General features: G+C 37.1%; 1 protein-coding gene across 1 annotated transcript; it reads right to left on the bottom strand.

The window, feature by feature from the left end:
• Positions 1-7197: 7197 nt before the first annotated feature.
• Positions 7198-14843, bottom strand: LOC139132582 (probable methyltransferase-like protein 24). Its single transcript, XM_070698874.1, has 6 exons — positions 14771-14843; positions 14491-14543; positions 10700-10929; positions 9112-9183; positions 8453-8603; positions 7198-7813 (listed from the first exon to the last, which is right to left on the bottom strand). Exons 1-6 carry the CDS (start codon positions 14787-14789, stop codon positions 7487-7489), a joined length of 852 nt encoding a protein of 283 aa, XP_070554975.1. The 5' UTR covers positions 14790-14843; the 3' UTR covers positions 7198-7486.
• Between the last annotated feature and the right edge of the window lie 5356 nt (positions 14844-20199).

Raw genomic sequence — 20199 nt, 5'->3', positions numbered from 1 at the left:
TTGCAAGGTTATATCTGATTGGTCGATTGTCACTATTCACAGCCACTTAGGGAGTCTATTTGTATTGTTTTCATTATATTGGTAAGATTCAGCCACCCAATTGGATAACAGCTTCGAAATCGCTGCGAGTCGGGTGTTTTCCACAAGTGAATAGTTTTGAAACCCACTGCCGGAAGTTGGCTGTTTTGTCACTGGTCTCCGCCTCTCATTTGAATGCGGACTATGAATATTGATGAAGCAGTCCTTATCAATTTCGGCAAACTCGGATTATTTGGCGAAGACTAATCCTAATCCTAATGCTCCAACGATGTTTATTCTCTAATTGCAGAACAACGATACGCCGGGATACGAAACAAATAGGTACCAACACGATGTAAAATGATACAACAACGAGAAATAAAGGCCACTCTGTCACAAACATACATGATAGCCCTTCGTTAGCTCTGCATGGCAGGGCTGTGTGTGAGAGGCCGTATAACGCCGGTAACACACAGCCCTGCCGGACCTTGTCAAGTATCCTGCCACGGAAGTACATCTTTTGAGAAATTGTGCCATTTCTGAAGATGTGAAAGACATATTCACTCCATGCAAATTTTATTGTCCTGTAATGTCTTTTGCCGTTTGGCACCCTACTTCACACATTCTACAACAACTTTTGTGGTCGAGCAGAATCCCTTTTTGCCGTGGATTATACCTATTCATTTTGGCACCTTTCTTCACACATTCTATTACAGCACCTGTACAATGTGCATGAACGCAAGAAAGTTATAACCCGTTCCCATGCAGGATTTCTTGAACTAGTACATTGTTGAACTTAGTTCAGAGTGTTGCGAAGACAAAATTTATGACTTATTGAACTTGCACATAGTTATAATTGGCAAAAGTGTTGTCTAACGGCTAAATTCAGGCCCTGACACCTTTTGGGCACCCCTAACAAATAATGGTACAGTCCGCTAGGTACTTCCGTGGCAGCATACTTGACAAGGTCCGCCCTGTCATGCAGAGCTAGCCCTGCGTACGATGCTGTGTGTTCTCGGACGGCTTCGGTTGGAGGCCGTATAGCGCCGGTAAAACCACAGGCGACCCAGACACTATCAATAAGCTTATTATTGAGTTTTTCTTACTGTTTTCTCTATCAGTTCCTCTCCTTTTCTTCATCACAGTCCCTCTATGGATAGAGGGACTGTGTCTACATGCTCTGACCGATGTATAACCTAACCTAGCCTCTTGACCCTCTTAATTCATTTTACACCCCATTACAAGGACGTTTATCTCTAATATACACATCTTGTAATTAATTAGTCAACACAACTATTTATGCTATATGCAATTTAGGCTATATAGTCATTTATTTTATTTACTACGATCAGTCAGAACATGATCTGAAGAAAAGGAGAGGAACTGATAGAGAAAACTGAGAAAACTCAATAATAAGCTTATTAATAGTGTCTGGGCCGCCGCCTGTGGTAACACACAGCCTTGCCATGCAGGCTGAGAGATAGCCATGCGTACGATGCTGTGTGTTCTCTGACGGCCTCGGTTGGAAGACGTATAACGCCGGGAACACACAGCATCGTACACAGGGCTTTCACAAAAATGCATCATCCAAATAGTGTGACAAAGACAATAACGAGCCAGGACACGAAAACACACGGGTTACAAACAAAATGCGTAACCACGAGGAGGCAACCTGTTTTTATGAAGTGATAATTACATCGTCAAAGCTGTTGGATAGTCAACACCAAAATTGTATCTAAGATCATGGACGTACCACAGAGTAAGTTTATGATGCGTCCATGCTAAGATCGATAAAAAGTTTCTGATAAAGAGATCGACAGCGACAGGATCTTTCTTTGTCATGGCAACATCCGAAAACAAGTAAGACCGAGAATAAAAAGTGTTGTGACTGATTCTGAGGCAGTTCATTGTTAGATTTCTAAACGAACAACGAGCCTGATTGTGCAGCACGTGTTGAAAAAGTTAACGTTCAGTGTACAGAGAAAAGACAAGTTCTTGCAAAGTAAAAATAGATCAGTTTGGAAGTTACTCATATTCTTCAATAAAAACAATATTCGTCATAGTAGGCTGCCAGTTCTAAAATTTCCCGCACTGACGTGCCAGGGGTTGCTGGGCAAGCCTGGAAGTCAAGAATTTGAAGAAATTTTCGGATTATGTTGGGCCGGGCTACTTCATGTTTTTAGTATACGTAACCCCGATTTGTACACTTGATTTTCCGGTTTGATGATACATGTATTGCATATTTTCTGCACGAAAGTTGAATACCTGACAGTTTGCAACTTACATCGAAGAGACAAGTACACTGCGACCTAATGGATCATCTGATGCGTCTACATGTCACAGGCACGAGTGATATAATGTTGCGTCTACATGTCACAGGCACGAGTAATATAGTGTTGAAACTTGGCAACGTTGGCGCCGTCGTGTTTCAAATAATGAGATAACGTAATTCTTTGCTTCAGACTCGATCGCTTGCCTACCGACCGGACATGGTTCGACAATTCTGCATGAAAACAACGTTTTCAACGACGGCATTCCTATCAACAGCCGCGATCTATCACGCACCCATACTCAAAATATAACTCGGTTGATCGTCGGCATTATTCGGCAGCGGTCGGTTACCCATAGGCTCGAGGTATTATTCATGCTCGGAAAGTCGAGAAAATATCGGACATGATGTCGCTTGAAGGATGTGTGGTTTCCATGGCCATGCTTGTTAATCATATGTCTGTTAATGCTAGCGACGTTCACAAAAGGTGAAACAGGCTTGAAAACCTACGAACAAATCTGTACGAAAACTTCTGGACTTTGTTTGATCATCCGTTCCTAGCTCCATTGTTGGACAGAAGAGGAGAGACCGGCGGGATGAGCGTTATCTTACGAGAAAAGAAACGCTCATGAGGATGGACGGCGTAGTGGCGACAAGGAGAGTGTAGTGCAGAATGCTCGGTGCTTGTACCCTAATCCACCTATCAAGCGCTACATAGGCCGACGATGTAGGCGGATATAAGGGAAACGTGTGTTCTAACATACACATACAAAACTCACCTTTTCAGGGCCACCACATTATCCAAAAAGAAAACTACAGAAATCGATTGCAATTGTATAATGTGTTTTTCAATGTTGATTCCTTTTTTTCGTTTCTTTCCCTATAATTGGACGTTTACAAATAACCGTCCATGCGATCTTATCCTTGGGATATGCGAAGAACGTTATCGTCTGTAGGACATACTAACTCGGTAAACTGTGATACTTACTCAACTAATGTCTACTGAATTTCGCAACTGATGTGACTCACTGGGTTTGAATTCATTAAAACTGCCAATGTTTCATTCCTTTGTTGGCCGAAGCTACGTTTTTGATTAATTTCCTATTCTCACGCTAAAAATCTGACATTGTTTGAGTACGATGGTATTTTATAGATATTCATGGATTTGTGAAGCATGAAACTTTGCCAAAAATTCCCTCCAATTCAATAAAACTGTGCTTTTTACGGAGCCTCTTTCACGTTGTTTGACCTCTTGCAATTCAAACTACATATGCACCCCGCGGAGAAGGATCCCTTTTATATCCTCGGATATATTCGGCCGCGGTTTTCGACACGATACATGAAACCGTCGCGAAAATGAATTAATGGTCATGACCATTAATTCATTTTAGCGATGGTTTCATTTGATTTGTCTGACACCGGGGTCGAATATATGCATGGTCACCCATTAATTCAGTATCTTTCAACATGTCAAATAATGTAAGTAGTATCCCGTATCAAACAAAATTCATGAAAAATGGCCTACTTTATCCATTTAACTTGACCTTGCGATTTTCACTTCAGTGTTCACTTCAAGGCCTTCACGCTTGATTTTACTCTATGAACTCTGCACGGTTCAAACCTACGTCAAGCAAGAAAAAGGACTCACTTTCACACTTATCAGTGTCTGTCTGGGCTACAGTTTTTACTTGTCTATTCCACAGTGTTAGTTATGAGAATATTATCATATCAAACAGATAAGAGTTGGTCTAACTTAGGTCGACAGTAAACGCTGGGAAGACCTCATTTATGTTTTAAGTACTCAACATACTAACATTTTTTATTATATTTTGTGCCATTTATTTACTTTGGTCAATCACTCAATTAGTAAACGTTTCGTTATCTGTTTAGTGCTCTTATTTACAAATTTATGCCCTTGCCAATAGGTCTGGTTTTCTGCTTCAATTATATCTTCAAGACTAAAATGCATTCCAGATGAATGCACTTGTTAGTGCGTTCCTTTGGAAGAGAATAAAAGAAGAATGCAATGATTTGAAAACTGCCAGACATTGGGTATGGTCAAGTTGGTATTTTGATCAAGTGCTGAATTTACTTTGATTTGAGAGTTTTATGCAAAAGAATTTGCTGTAATATTGGAAATTAGGCATGAATCATTGTTTCCCAAATGTTATATATTTTTTTTTAACTCTCTAAGATAGGTTATGTTCACATTTCTACAGTGTCTTTTTACTTATACACGTGGCATTCACTCTCCCAAACAAGTTTTAGTCTACCAATATATTCATCTGTTGCCCATGACTCCTGGCTCTACGTTCAATGTGGTGGAATAAATGTGACAAAGGTCTCTTTCAAGTATTTGATTTGAGATGATTATACAGTACAATATGCTTCGACGCTGTTTGCTCGCCTGTTCCACTTCATAGAATGCTATTGAAATGCCTTGAAAGATATCACAGCGTTCAGTTCAAGAACTTATCAAATATAATCCATCTCTTCCCGTGACGATTATTCACCAAGTAGAATATTTTAAACAAGGCAGAATAGTGTACGTTGTCAATTTGGCTCAAGTTCAGTGACTACATCCGTTATAAATCACTAAAAATACATTATAATCCCACATCTGTGAGTTACAGAGCACGAATAATCCGCATTGTAGGTATGATGAAACGATTATGCAAATGCTGTGATATAATCAATAAAAATATGGTTTAATCAAGTCTGCTGTTTCACACTGGTCACCATATTGCTTAGGGATGGACTATTAGATCTGGGGAGGGGGGATGGTCACAATGAAATCGTGAAATTTTTTTTTTTACTATCGTAAATTTCTATAAAAAAAAATTTCCAATTGAGATTAGCTGTGCAAAATTTTTTCAGAGTAAATTTTCAGATTTATAAGTTTTCTTTAGTTCGTCGCCGTCTGAGGATAAAGAGGGCAAAGATGTGGTGCAAAGCACCAAAAGCGGCCGCGCAAGCGGTCACGGGGGAGGTCAGAAGGGGTTGTCCCCCCCCTTCCGTTGGAGCTTTTGAAAAATAGAGATTAAAATGGTGTTATTTGGTGGCACTGACTTGGGGAGTATTTTTTCGGGGGGAGGTCAGGAGGGGGGTGTCCCCACTCGTGCCGTTGGAGTTTTTGAAAAAAGAGATTAAAATGGTGTTATTTGGTGGCACTTGGAGAGCATTTTTTTCAGATTACACATCTTCCTCTAAAACATGGTCTTCTTGCTCCTCAGTAGCTTCCTATAGTTTTGAATATTGACTATTTTGGTTTCCTGGCTTCCCTTTCTACTGCGTGGTGAAATGCCTACATTCACCTCACCAAACATCATGCATATCTCATGATTTACAATTGATTTTGACAAGCTGATAAGCTGTTTGCAAAATATCGTGAAATTTGCATATTTGTGTTTTTAGAGCAATTGTTGCCCTTTTTTGATCAAAACATCTATTTCTCTGTAGCAGCATGTCTAAATTGATTGGATGTGTATAGATGTGGTGACATTTCAGTATTTGTCTTTTTAGGGCAATTTATGCCATTCATGGTCAAAAAAGCTGTATTCTCTGAAAGGGCTTGTCCAATTTCTTTAAAATTTGCTACATAAGTGCCTTAAGATTTGTTTAAACGATGCTCTTTTTTGTGGTGGAAAAATTCTTCAGATAATTGTCATTCAGCATTTGCTACACGCAAACGATTATTCATGCAGATTTATTCAGTATTTGCTATCGAAAAACTTTCAAAGTTCAACCCTTTAGTGTGTTTTTGTGTTGGGATTTGTTGGATAGATGGCACTCTAAGTAGTGTATTGTTGAATGTTAAAAAATGTGTTGCTGTTGTTTTTTGAGGCTGTTTTTGAGAAAAAAGAATTGAAAATGCCTTTTTAAAAGCAAAATAATACATAATGACTTGGTATGTTGTTTTATCATTATTGACGTGTTTCTACTTGTTCACCAATTCTTGCATTCATCATTGCAATAAAATGCTGTGAAAAAAATTGACCTGATGGACCTGCATCTGTTAACCTTGATCTTAAAAGGCAAATATAACTTTCTGTCTTAACAACCATACCATACTTTCAATGTTTTACCTAGTGTACCTGCTTGGTTTGTACGCAGGAAACAAGTAGAAAACAGGCTCTATAATTTTATAATTTTCAAGTGATCAGAATACAAAAGTCCTGAAAAGATAAGATAATCACAACTTCCAGTATAAGGGATACAGTCCTTCTAAGTGTATAAATTAGAATTAAAAATGTGCTTGGAGGATCTACTAAAAATACAGAATGTTGCTTCTTGTCGGTAAAATCTAAAAAAAAATCAAGATTTTAAAGACTTTTGGAGATTTTTTTTACGCATTTGTCTTCTTAATTAGGTTTTTTTATTTTGCAAACTAGTTTGAAGATTTGTTTCCCCTAACTTGCTGCTCTGAAATTTTTTTCTTCTGTTTTTGACCACCCCCTCCCAAGATCTAATGGTCCGTCCCTTAGTTCTTGTCGCACATCACCAGCCTAGTCTTGGGTTAGCATGCAGAGGCCATGATCTATTTCGATGAAAAAGTTAATACATAAAGTAAAATAGTTGATCTAGTTTATCCTAGATCAACTATGAATATTCCTGGCATGCCATGTGTAACAATTGCATCAAAAGGTAGCCTAATAAAGTTTATTGATTGATTGATTGACTGGTGATTGACTGATCGATCGATTTTTTGAGCTTTTTTCATGAAATGTGCTTGCTGTTAGTCTCTCTTTAGTTCTTGAAACATACTGAAATACTGGTCACAAATACAACCTTCATTGTGCTTGCAGCCATATTTTATGGTCTCTATCAAAAAATCAATTTCAGTCTGAAACTGTTGCCGTGCATGGTTTAATATACTCTACTATATAGTTTGGACTGTACCTCGTACAAGTTTTTGTAATGAGATCTTGATTGGCTGTGCATTTCACATTGATAACTATAGCAGTTTTCCTTTGCATCTTGACAATGTTTAATTGTTATAAGGAAACAATGCTGGAATGAGAGAAGTTCATTGTGTCTGAAGGTCACAAACAAAATCATCTATTTCCATCTAGCGAAACGTATATTTTATACTATTGCATTTATATGTCGTCATCATTTTGTTCACTGAGTGACTTTATGTTAGTATTCCGTGCATTCTTGGGTGTTTTGACAAGAAGGTTGTTTTGACAAAAAAGTAGGTCAAATTGATGTTTCATTCGTTAAAAACTTTGTATTGATATAAGCAAGTTCTATACAATCGCTATGATTGCCAGCGTACGGCCCATAGTCAACGAGCTTACGGCCTTCATTCTCATGCTCAAACCAAAGCTGAAACCCGTGCTTGTTTTCGAGGGTTCGTACAAGTTTCAGGACGTCTAGGGCGCTAACTCCATATTCTTGAAATGTAAAGAAGTGAAGCTCAAAATCGAGCAGTTTTACACGATTCAGAATTCCGCTTGACAGTATCTCCGGAAGACATCGCAGTTCGTCACCTTCAATGTCCAATTTAACAACGTCGATGTCATTCTGGAAGCAAGGAAATAATGGAAAAGAATAGTAGAGTGAATCATTATCATTGAACTTAGTATTTATGATAATGCGCCTTGGGGAAAGATACTTGCCATGGACTGTCATTTTTTCCATACTTTTCTCGTCTACCTCTTGCAGGAGCTCATTTTGAAGCTCTCGAAGTAACATCAATTTTCACCGTCCTAGTGTTTCGAAAATCGAAAATGTTATTTTTCCCCACAGAATTAACACCGGAGTGGAGTCCATTTTAAATGTCAAATATAATTACAAGTTACGTAATTTATTTCTCAAGTATAAAACTTTGCACTGTGACCCCTGATTTTTATTCTTGGTTGGGTAAGAGAATTGTTGAAAGTTTTATCGAGGAAAGTTTGAGCAAAAGTTTGTCTTTCACTTTCGAGGCGTATACTACCTTACAACTGAATTTTATCGAACATCGTTATTACACGTTCATAGTATTATAAAACTATCACCGTGATGATAATAAAGCATAACAGAATATTTTATATGTAAAACAAAGTATTTACTCTTATACAGGCACTCGATGAATTGAACGCTCAAGTGCTAGCGCACCCCTGAATAGCTTATTTTAAATTAGTCCGTCCCGTACTAGGAGATGCTAACATCACACCTCACCTGTTCATGATTCAGCATTTTCCTGATGGACTCAAGAGTACGACATTTTATGATTTCCCCTCGATGTTTAGCAGTATCGTCGTTGTTGTCACACAGCCCGATGTCGTAAAAATAGATGCGTTCAGAACGTCGATGTTCGGACAATTCATTGCTGCGGTGAATTATAAACATCTAATTTGGTATTGGTCATTGAATTGGTATTATGGAACAATCAAGTTAACATTCAAAAGTTTAAGGAGCAATGATAATTGATAGTCCTAATGAAAACATTCATACAGACTCCCAAGGTGTTTTATCTAGGCGGAGCTATAAATTTATAACATTTTGGATTCATCAAAAAGCCCGACTGTCAACATATGGTTCGATATAAAATAACAATACATCGAAAACCATTTTTCCTAGATATTTGTGGTGACATATGCCCCAAAAAAAGCAGAAGTTTGTTCACGCTAACCTAGAAAGCTGAATTTTACACAAACTTAACCGGTCCCGTTGAGCTTCAGATGCAGAAGCAATGCTCACGCCATATATCTATAAAGGTTAATTTTATCCTGTTTAATTTATATCCAAACACGATAATCTTATGACGTAACGCGGAATAGATGTCTAGAGGAACTTTTTTGCAGGGAAAACAATAAAAACTGATATGCTGTACTTACAAAGGGTCAAAGCTATATACTTGACATCCATATTCTGCAAATTTGTCATCAAACGACCAACTGTCGGCAATACTTGCATTACATATCAAGAAAAGAGCACAAGAATAGCAGAATTAAACGTTAAACATTTAGTCATTTATTTCATTATTTATTCATTCATTCCTTTACTTAATACTTACTTACTTACTTACTTACTTACTTACTTACTTACTTACTTACTTACTTACTTACTTACTTACTTACTCACTCACTCACTCACTCAATTCGTAAATGTATTCATGTATCAATGCACACAGATACACACAGACACAGACACAGAATTAAATATATATTATATATTATAGTCCAAACATGGGACTATGTGCCCGAGGGTAGGTGACCATTTGCCCGACGTAAGGAAGGAAAATGCTCTCCTGCCCCGAGGGTACATAGTCCCATGATTGGGCTATAATTTTTTTATTACATGTCTCTCTGTCAAAAATTTTCTCTCTAAATATTTTGGTTGACGTACAAATGACAACTATATGCTTTATTTCCATTTTAGATGAAAATCTGTTGAAAAACTAGAACGATTTTCATCATCGGACGGCGCATTGTTGATATATTTAAATCACTGTCATTCGGTTTATGGATTTTTTTCTCATAATTTTGTAAAAAAAAAGTATTTTCTAAGTAACAGATGTAATTTGATCATTTTTTAATCCTGAAGTTGTCAAGTTGAAAATAGTTCCGGTTCACTTTCTGTCCAGTGATGACTATGCGGCCCGCGACGTCACCGACGAGTTACCATTGAATCCTATGGAGCGCGTGACGTTCGATATAGGAGGCATGTAATATATATATATTATATATATATATATATATATATATATATATATATATATATATATATATATATATATATATATATATATATATATATATATATATATATATATATATATATATATATATATATATATATATATATATATATATATAAACACGGTAAAAATGATAACAAGTAGAACACAGGACTTAGGCGTTACTCAGAGTTTCACGCTACATGTGCCTCTCTGTAGCGATAATCAGACGAATTATATATATATATATATATATATATATATATATATATATATATATATATATATATATATATATATATATATATATATATATATATATAAACTGCTAACATTCCTAAAACCACTACAGAATATTTCTGTGTGCGTGAAAAAAGGTAGTGTCCAACATCCGTTAATAGAACTGCGCAATACATGTTTATTTTTTCTGTGCGTACATCCCTAATAAATATGCGATTATATGATAGTTTTGGTGGGACTAGAATAATTTTGATCATAAAGATAGGGGTATTTAAATGTTTTAGAGGGTGTAGAGGGAAAAAAATGTTTTCGATCGCTATTCCACCAACCAAAACATCCCAAAACCCCCGACCTCACCATTATTTGTGAACGCAGCCTAAGGAGAAACTGTGTAGAGGTCAGACGTGAGACGAAGTCGAGTGTCTGACGCAGCATAATGACACATAAGCTAATGCGACGCAGAAGCAGGCCACATTGTATATTTCAGTATAGTATATACCACATACCCAATGGAATAAACAATGCATTCCTTGGGATTTATTCCAACATCCATACAGACATTCCATCCGCCATCTTTCGGTATTCGACGACCCATGCGACGGTTGTCACTACAATTGTACTTCGTAGTCTTCAAGGTTTTCATTAAAAGTCCGAAACTTTCCTCATCCGTCAGAATGGATTCAACTTCATGGTCAGTGCCATAATACTCTCCTTTCTCTACTTTATAGTGCGTTGCCTTTGAGAGAAAAAGACCGATAGAATTATTTCTATCATTCCTTGGTCGCTGTGTTTCAGTTTAGGGTGCCTTCAGTTATTGTGACGGGGTGGGCGGTAGGAATGGAAGGGTAACATTTTACAAACTTGCCCTGGGGGAGGTTCACATTTATAAACAGTCTCGGAGAGGCCCACATTTTACATTGCTAAGTTTATGATGAATGCGAAGTCTGAGAAAGTTGTGTAAAGAAACTTCACAAGAGTACTGCCATGTGTAGTGAATCAACATTTTCAGTGAGGTTCCAAAATCAAATTTTTTGTACAAGTATGCACTGTCTTGTGACCACCTTATTTTAAACAAGTACATTTATGCCAATTATCAAACGTCTATAAATGCGAGATATTGTCACCTTTATGTCGGAAAGAAATTGTTTAAAGTTTCCTTAGTGGATCAACTGTGTATGATTTTCTGTGAAATTCCAAAATCAAATTATTTGTACATATATGCACCCGTAACCATCGTATTCTAATCAAATACATTTATCTATAAATGTACAGATACTGGTAGTTTTATATTGAAAAAACGTTCATAATTTCCTCATAGACTCCCTATGTATAGTGGATCCACATTTCTGTCAAATTACAAAATAAAATTATTCGTACACATATGCAAATGTAACCAACCTATTCTAATCAAGGATATTAATGCCAATTATCCAATGTCTATAAATGCACAGATAATACTACTTTATGGAAAAAATTATCGCATAGTTTCCTCATAGACTCCCATGTATAATGGATCCACATTTTGGGTCAAATTCCAAAATCAAATTTCTTATACAATTATGCAAATGTAGCAAACCTATTCTAATCAAAAAAAATTGTCAATTATCAAATGTTTATAAATGCACACATATAGCCAGTTATGTATTGGCAAGAATTGTTCATATTTTTCTCATAGACTCGCATGTATCATAGACCCACATGTTTGGTGAAATTTTCAAAATCAAATTACCTTTAATCACGTGCAATTTTACCTTCCACTTCAAGCAAAGTACATTTATATAAATTATCAAACATATATAAAAGTAAAGATATAGAAAAAGACTTGTAGGGGAAAATTGTTAATAGTTTGCCAAATAAACTCCATGTATTATGATTTGATACGTACGGACCGTGACGAAGCACTGTATCAGCCACATCTTGGCTTCAAATAGATGCCAAAAAAATGGTTACCTCCGCCAAAGGCACGCGTAAAATTTCATGACCCTTCAAAATTGCTTGCATGAAAAATTGCTACCTGCCCCCAAAAACAACGCCGGCCTCCTCCCTCAGTGTCTTTTCTGTCTTTGTCTTTTAATGCATCCCATATTTGTACAGTCAGCTTTGTTATCGTTGAAAATTGAATTCAAGTCTGGAGAAGCATTCATTTGTCAATAAAAACGACAAGTGACTTTGTTGACAAGCAGAATACCTGACATACTAACATGCTATAGAAAGTTGGATAGGAAACAGCATTTGATACACAGAACAAGAAGACTAAAATGTATAGCGAAAGTTACGGCAAATGTCCCTTAATATGTTCGCTTGTAATATAACAAAGTCAGCAGTTCTATCAAGGTTATACACACATTTTAAACTTTTGAGTTTGGAGGGAGAGGGGAGGGTCACATCTTAGAAGGGCATCAGGGGCAAGGTTACATTTACACGATGGACCGTCCTCAATTTCCCTCCCGTCCACCCCCTTGTAATAATTGAAGGCTCCCTTCGTTGAAGAAGAGTTGGTAAACATACCTTTACCAGAGAAATTTTGGGTATTGCACCAGCAGTAGCCAGTGGCTTCTTTCTGAAAGTCCAAAATCGGACACAAGATTGCATGCGTGCTATTCTGCCAGTGTAATTGTAGCTATCTGCCTGGCAGTCTTTTTAGATTTACATGCTTTCGACTATTATCAACTCGGATCATTTCAATCCCTGTCTTTCTATGTATTTCGCCGAATCGATTGTGTAGACTACACAGTACGGGGGCACAGTAAGTGAGGCTACCCACAATCCTCCATGATCTGTACACACGGAGATCACTCACTGAACTGTAGTCTGGTTCCCTGACCCATTTCCCGGTAGAGGGCGTGGGGAAATATAGGGTCAGGTACCGGGTAGCCATCTTGAACAGAATTTTGTTCAAGATGGCGGAGGTTAGTCACCTGACAGAACATGCTATAACAAATATGGCTGCTACCATGAAAACGCCGGTCAAAATTCGACTGGATCAGAATTATGTTCGAACACTGGTATCCGAACAAAAACATTGGCACACGAGATGGGAAACATAAACTGAAAGGATTAATCCAGAAGTACGGGGAAATAGAGGTGATTGAAGGCTGGCTGTGATATCGCAGCAGTACTTGTTGCGTGTATCGAACGCGCTAGGGTCATTGAGGTCATCGCCGACTGTGGCGTAACCCAATGACCCGAGCACGTTCGATACACGCCACAAGTAATGCTGCGATATCACAGCTAATTGATAGCAAACTTTGTTGGAACTGTGAACGACGATTGATTTCAATGGATAGAATGGTGTCCGAATTTCGTGAAAAATGCCAGGCATCATGTCGACGTTCTAAAAGTATTAAGAGGTGTGCTAAATCACAGTGGCTAAATCATGGAGGTAGAAAGTCTTTCTTTCTACCTCCACGGCTTTGTGGTACAAACAAGAAGTTGGTGTCAAGTGAGCCTGAAAGTGCGAAACCCAAGAAAGATGAGAAAAAGTTACAAGTGTTACTTTCATCCAATCACAGCTTGTTTTATTTTAACCCAATAGCGTCCATGTTTACATTAGCCGGTACCTGACCCTATATTTCCCCACGCCCTCTACCGGGGAAATGGGTCAGGGAACCAGACTAACGGAGATCACTCCCTGAACTGAAGCAAATTTCTTCTGTACACAGAACAACTCGGTTCATATTTCAAAATTCTGGCAACATAGTTCTGAGCATCATAATTTTCTGATTTCTCACTGTGAATAATGAGAAGATCAACCCCTTTTCCGCGGAGGAGATAGCAATTTTGTAACTTTGTCGACATAGATTTTTGACAGCCATACACAATATTTTCAAGGAAACTAAGGGAATAAGTTGCATCTGTGTTGGCAAAAGAAAGGGTATTGATTTTTTTTAATGTTCGTAACAAAGGAAATTTGCATGTCTGACAGGTGGTATGATGAGACCGTCTTAGTTGCTGATAACTTTATCTTGACAAGTGTGCAATTTTTAGCACCTCCAAACATCAACTTCTCATTCAATTTACTCTTGAATTTTAAACATAATCAATAATTTTGGAACATAGTCTTAACAAATAATCCTGAACTTAAATTGTAAGTTACAAATCGTTAAGAAACTGATAAAATTGAAAAAGCCTTTAGCAAAAAATGTCTGAGTGAACAAAACAAGGGGAATTGTGGGTAGCCTCACTTACTGTGGGGGGCAGCAGTAAATATCGTCCATGGAAAAGAACAAGTGTTATGCCAGGAAAATCACCCATGTCATTATTGTCAAGCTGACAAGGTATTCACTACAAATCATACCTGTGTCTCTCTTTGCTCTGTCTCATATTGGAAATCAATCCCTTTAGTTTTATCTGAAAACAATCAAATTAACATTTTAATATTTTAGCATTCATCATGCAACAGTGGATTCTTTGGGCTTGGGTAACAGGTTGTATTTAACATAATGAAATTTCGAATCACAGAAGATCCCAGGTGGCGCTGTAATATTCGCTACAATGTGTGGTGTGATCAGTTGTCATGGTACTAAGCCACGTAGCCGTAATTAATCTATATGTTTTACAGGGAAATTTTAAATTACCTGAACTAGACCGTTGCATGTGAGTTTCATTCGATATTTCATGTTCGATACGCACGTTTCACACACTCTCATGTTGAAGATGTTACATAAGATTATTATATAAGACTGCCAGTAAAAAAGGTAGCCCATTGAATATGGGTGAACACACACACAATAGAAGTGTCATGCTGTCTGTTCAGAGAATTGAGCTAATTAATACACACGGATTGGCCTGTATAGGGTAGATAAAGGAAGCCACCCGTTTATACGTGTACATATTCTCTCAGCTCAGACGTAGCTTTCAGTTGTTTGAGCTCTGAGCGATTTGATCATTTAAAATAGCTTTTGCCTTCTTTTTCATGCATCAGATGTATAGATTACCAAGGTTTGACTGTCTCCCATCAGCTGCATTGCTACATATATTCACAATTTTACCTAGAGTGTTTTTGCAACACAAACTAGCCTAAAAATGAAAATGATAGAACGTTATGTGTTCAGTAAAACTACCAAATTAGAATAAAAATGAAAATATTAGAATGTTGTGTGTTCAGTAAAATTCAAAATGATTCACTTCTAATTAACTTTATTAACTAAACGGATTGTTTAGCTGAGCTAAAGACATTATGTCTTACCTCATCCAGAAAACCGTGAGTAGCAAACGGGAAAGAAATGAAAGTAAAGAAGAGGCAAGCGTGGAGCTCGATTAAATTTCCCTGTATGTTTTCCTCTGTAAAATTGACATTTGACATGCAATAAGTTCAGAAAGAATGTATATTTCTAATCCTTCCACCGGATAATCCTAATGATTGGGAACGATTCTTGTTTTTATCAGGATCGCAGCGAAGAAGGAGCTAATTGGAAACAAGTTAAAATCATACAGCTAATAAAACTTACACAAAAATTTTAATGACAAAAATATGCAAAAAATTTCATTCCATTTTCCAAATGAAAACTATTCTTGTGATCTGTAAAGTGCTTTTGTCTGTTCGAAGATGCGAGTTTATTAACAACACGATTGGAACTAATTTTGGATAATTGGATGGTGAAGTAATGTCGATTTAATCTACAAATGTTATCTCGTCTGTTTTTCTTTTTTCATATTACACACTTGTTTTTATGAGTAATTTGCGATATTGCGACATTCAGCTATATGGCACCAAACACTTTTGAAAAATTTGCAAAATATGAAAATCCAATTATCCCAAATTAGTTCCAATCGTGTTTAACGGACATAAATCGACAAGTCTATTTTTTAATCTTTAACCGAGTATAAAAATGATAGCAAAAATGTCATTTCATTTTAAAGGCTGGCGAAAAGTTATTCTTGTTACTGATCAAAACAGTTTTGTCAGTGGAAAATGATGATTAAATCGACGAGGGTTGTTTATCTTAGCAAAACATATGAGTTATAAGCTTACTCATGTTCAAGACCATCGCAGAAACAATTTCAGAGAGACAAAAATGTGAATGGAGACAGTGTTTATGTGTGTGTCTGCTTCGTAGGTCGTCACAATATGTGAAGAAACGTACACATGGCAAGAACATCATCGTGGAAGAGAATAGAGCTAAGTCTAGCTTACCGTCTCGAAGAAGAAACCACAAAACTACGGCAAGTACGACCAGGAATGCAATGCGATAATAGCGATACGACGTCGACATCGTTCTTCAGAAGTACGAACGAAACAGTCTGAATCACAATGTAAGTGCAATATTCAGAAAACGAAGTCTAGATTCAGTGGGTGGTGACAAATGTAACAATATTCACCATGCCATAGGTCATCCATCTTGACATTTACATATTGCATGCATGCATGCATGCATGTATGCATGTATGCATGTATGCATGTATGTATGTATGTATGTATGTATGTATGTATGTATGTATGTATGTATGTATGTATGTATGTATGTATGTATGTATGTATGTATGTATGTATGTATGCATGCATGCATGCATGCATGCATGCATGCATGCATGCATGCATGCATGCATGCATGCATGTATGATGTATGTATGTATGCATGCATGCATGCATGCATGCATGTATGCATGTATGTATGTATGTATGTATGTATGTATGTATGTATGTATGTATGTATGAGTTAAGCCAAACTTATGGTATTACATACATACATACATACATACATACATGCATGCATGCATGCATGCATGCATGCATGCATGCATGCATGCATGTATGTATGTATGTATGTATGTATGTATGTATGTATGTATGTATGTATGTATGTATGTATGTATGTATGTACGTATGTACGTATGTATGTATGTATGTATGTATGTATGCATGCATGCATGCATGCATGCATGCATGCATGCATGCATGCATGCATGCATGCAGTATGTATGTATGTATGTATGTATGCATGCATGCATGTATGTATGTATGTATGTATGCATGTATGATGTATGTATGTATGTATGTATGTATGTATGTATGTATGTATGTATGTATGTATGAGTTAAGCAAAACTTATGGTATTACATACATACATACATACATACATACATACATACATACATACATACATACATACATACATACATACACACACATACATACATACATACATACATACATACATACATACATACATACATACATACATACATACATACATACATACATGCATGCATGCATGCATGCATGCATGCATGCATGCATGCACGCACGCACGCACGCACGCACGCACGCACGCATGCATGCATGCATGTATGCATGTATGTATGTATATATGTATTGAATATCAGAAGTTTGGCATAACTCACTGTTAGCAAGGATATTAAATCATCTGAAGAAAGGTGTGTAGGATAAGTTGTGTTCACAATTATGCAATGCTCTATTGATTGATACTAGATTCATTCCCTCAAACAAGTTCTAGTTTGTCAAAATTTTCACCATTCTTTTGTCGAAATACATCTGAATTTTTCCACCCTAATAGACTTGGAGGGATAGAAGTGACATATATCGTCATTCTTGGTGTGAGACAATTATACAGCAATATCCTTTGACAGTGTTTACTCGCGTGTGCCAAAATGTTAGTTTACATATTATCACATCAAAAAGATAAGTGTACTCCTAAACCCAGGTCAACGGCGAAAGTTTGGAAAACCTCGCCCATTGTTTAAGTATCAAACTTAACGATTGTAATTATTTTATGAGTGTGGTTATGTTTTTATTTACTTTGGTCACTAAGTCAATATTAGTAATCGCTCCGTTATCTGTTTCGTACTTATTTACAAATTTATTCACGTGCTTGTTCATCCAGCCATCATCAAGACTGCATGGCATTCCAGATGAATGCAAGTGTTGGTCCCTCCTCTTTAAAGAGAAACAAAATAATGCGGATAGTTTTAAAACAGCCAGACATGGTATATGTTCAAATTTGCATTTCCTTTGTTGGAATACATTTATTCAAAAGTATGCGTCTCTGTTTGTAGAGGAATGAATAAACAAACACACTGGTCTGTTGGTAAGGATTAGCCATCGGTTGCCCAGAAGAAATCCTGTGGCAGATGTTTGCAACTATGAAAGAACCACTGTTACGCTACCCTTAATAGAGTAACCGTGGAAACCCAATCACTTTTCCTAGTTCGAGTCTTTTTATTACATTTGCGAGATCCCTACTGAGGAAGAAGCAACAAAGGCTCTATAAATGGCAAATTACATAAAATGCACCTTTGATATCAGTACCTGCTCTTTAGGAGCAACTTTTTATTTCAATTTTTTCGCCAAAATGAGAAAGTTGCAAGAGAAAGAGAATGCTATTGCTTGGCAGGACTGCCAAACTCTCATAAGGCAAACATAAAATATTCTCATGCCGTGCGCCATTTTGACTTTCTCTACAAGCTAGAACAGCTGATTTTATATCGTTATTTGCCGCAATATCGGAAACAATCTCTCTTGGATAGTTTGTGTTTGCATGCCTACAAATGTGGTTTTCTTTGATACTCGCAAGATATTCATTTGTTGACAAAAAAAATCATTTGGCGTTGTCTGCCATTAGGTTGACCATGACGCGATAGAAGTGATAAAGTTCTTCTTCACCTTCTAGATTTGAGATAATTATACAGTGCAATATCCTTTGACAGTGTTTCCTCGCCCGTGCCTCCTTAAAAATACATATACAAATCAGCTGTGGCAAAGGCAATCAATCCAAAAACCGGTAAGTGGCATTGTCTGCCAAGGTTACAATCGAGGTCAAACCCGATGGCATTATTATAAGGCTCTTCCCTGTTTTCCCATGGGAATCATAAGCTACAACAACTTAAAGGGGACAGGTTATTTATCAGCTTTATCTACCAGCAAATTGAACAACTTGATAAAAACTTTAATGGAAAACAAAGAGCTAACACAGTGTAAGTACTCCATGTTGCCAATCCATTTAAGTACCGAAAGGCCAATACATTTATGGAGTATGGTTCTTATTCAGAGTATATTGCATGAACATTAAGGAATATCCATCTTGAGGTTTTATAGCAACTGCAAGGCTTGCTAATGTGGACACACTGAAATATAATGGGGGGGGGGGGGGTCTTAGACTGAGCAGACAGTGTGAACCACTGCTCTAATGCACAGGCATATTCAGATATTTTTGTTTTATCAATCAAGAACTGTGCCCAAATCCCCTGTTCACCAACAAATCTAGTGTTTATTTTTCATGAGAAGCTAACGATGAAAAGGCATTTTTAAATACTAATTGAGTTTTACCCCACACTTTTCGAACACAAGTAAAACAGCGTCACTTACCGTGTCCATTTTTAGGGGCCCGAGCCCTATGTGGGCTGGGCCCCTATTGCATTTATTTTGTATTTACTCCCGACCTTTCCTATTTTCTTCTTCTCTGAGATCGTAAATTCTTTGCAAAGCTAGATCTCTAAAACCGTTGCGCGCAGCTTTTTCAAACTTGCAGGGCTTATTAAGAGTACAGTACTCGTGCAACTGACCCTTTATATTTCGATTGGTCATGTGACCTAGCTGCCTTGCTGTATTCAAACTTTATATTCCATCCAATTTGCATAAAAATTGAACAATCGAAAATCTGTTACGAAACTTTATTGGCCAGACCACCTAGATGCTAAATACCAAATTTCCAGGTCATTGGCCCTATCATTTTGGAGAAGAAGATTTTTAAGTGATTAAATTTTAGTTTTGCACATCTTATCAATTATGCAAAATCAATATATATATCAGCGACTGCAGGGGCTAGCAGCCTTGTTTCTGTGGAGAGTGATGGGAAGGGACCTTAATTTTTCCCAAAATTTTTGGATGACCTTGAATGATCTTTGACCTACTTGAGTGTATCTCAGCAACTGTTAGATCACTGTTGCACCAAATGGCCTACAATGCGGCACATAAGAAAGTGATTTTTGCGAAACACGATTGGAACTAATTTGGGATAATTGGATCTTTATATTTCTCAAATTTCTC

Source organism: Ptychodera flava, chromosome 5 (genome assembly GCF_041260155.1).
Source record: "Ptychodera flava strain L36383 chromosome 5, AS_Pfla_20210202, whole genome shotgun sequence".
Classification (NCBI taxonomy): domain Eukaryota; kingdom Metazoa; phylum Hemichordata; class Enteropneusta; family Ptychoderidae; genus Ptychodera; species Ptychodera flava.
This window is presented reverse-complemented; position numbering and strand designations above follow the sequence as displayed.

Excerpts from the sequence above, each read along its gene's own strand:
- LOC139132582 (XM_070698874.1), bottom strand. Across the intron at positions 9,184-10,699 it reads TGCATTGTTTATTCCATTGG|TATTGCCGACAGTTGGTCGT; the intron begins GTATGTGGTATA and ends ATGTAATGCAAG. Across the intron at positions 8,604-9,111 it reads GTATATAGCTTTGACCCTTT|CAATGAATTGTCCGAACATC; the intron begins GTAAGTACAGCA and ends AATTCACCGCAG.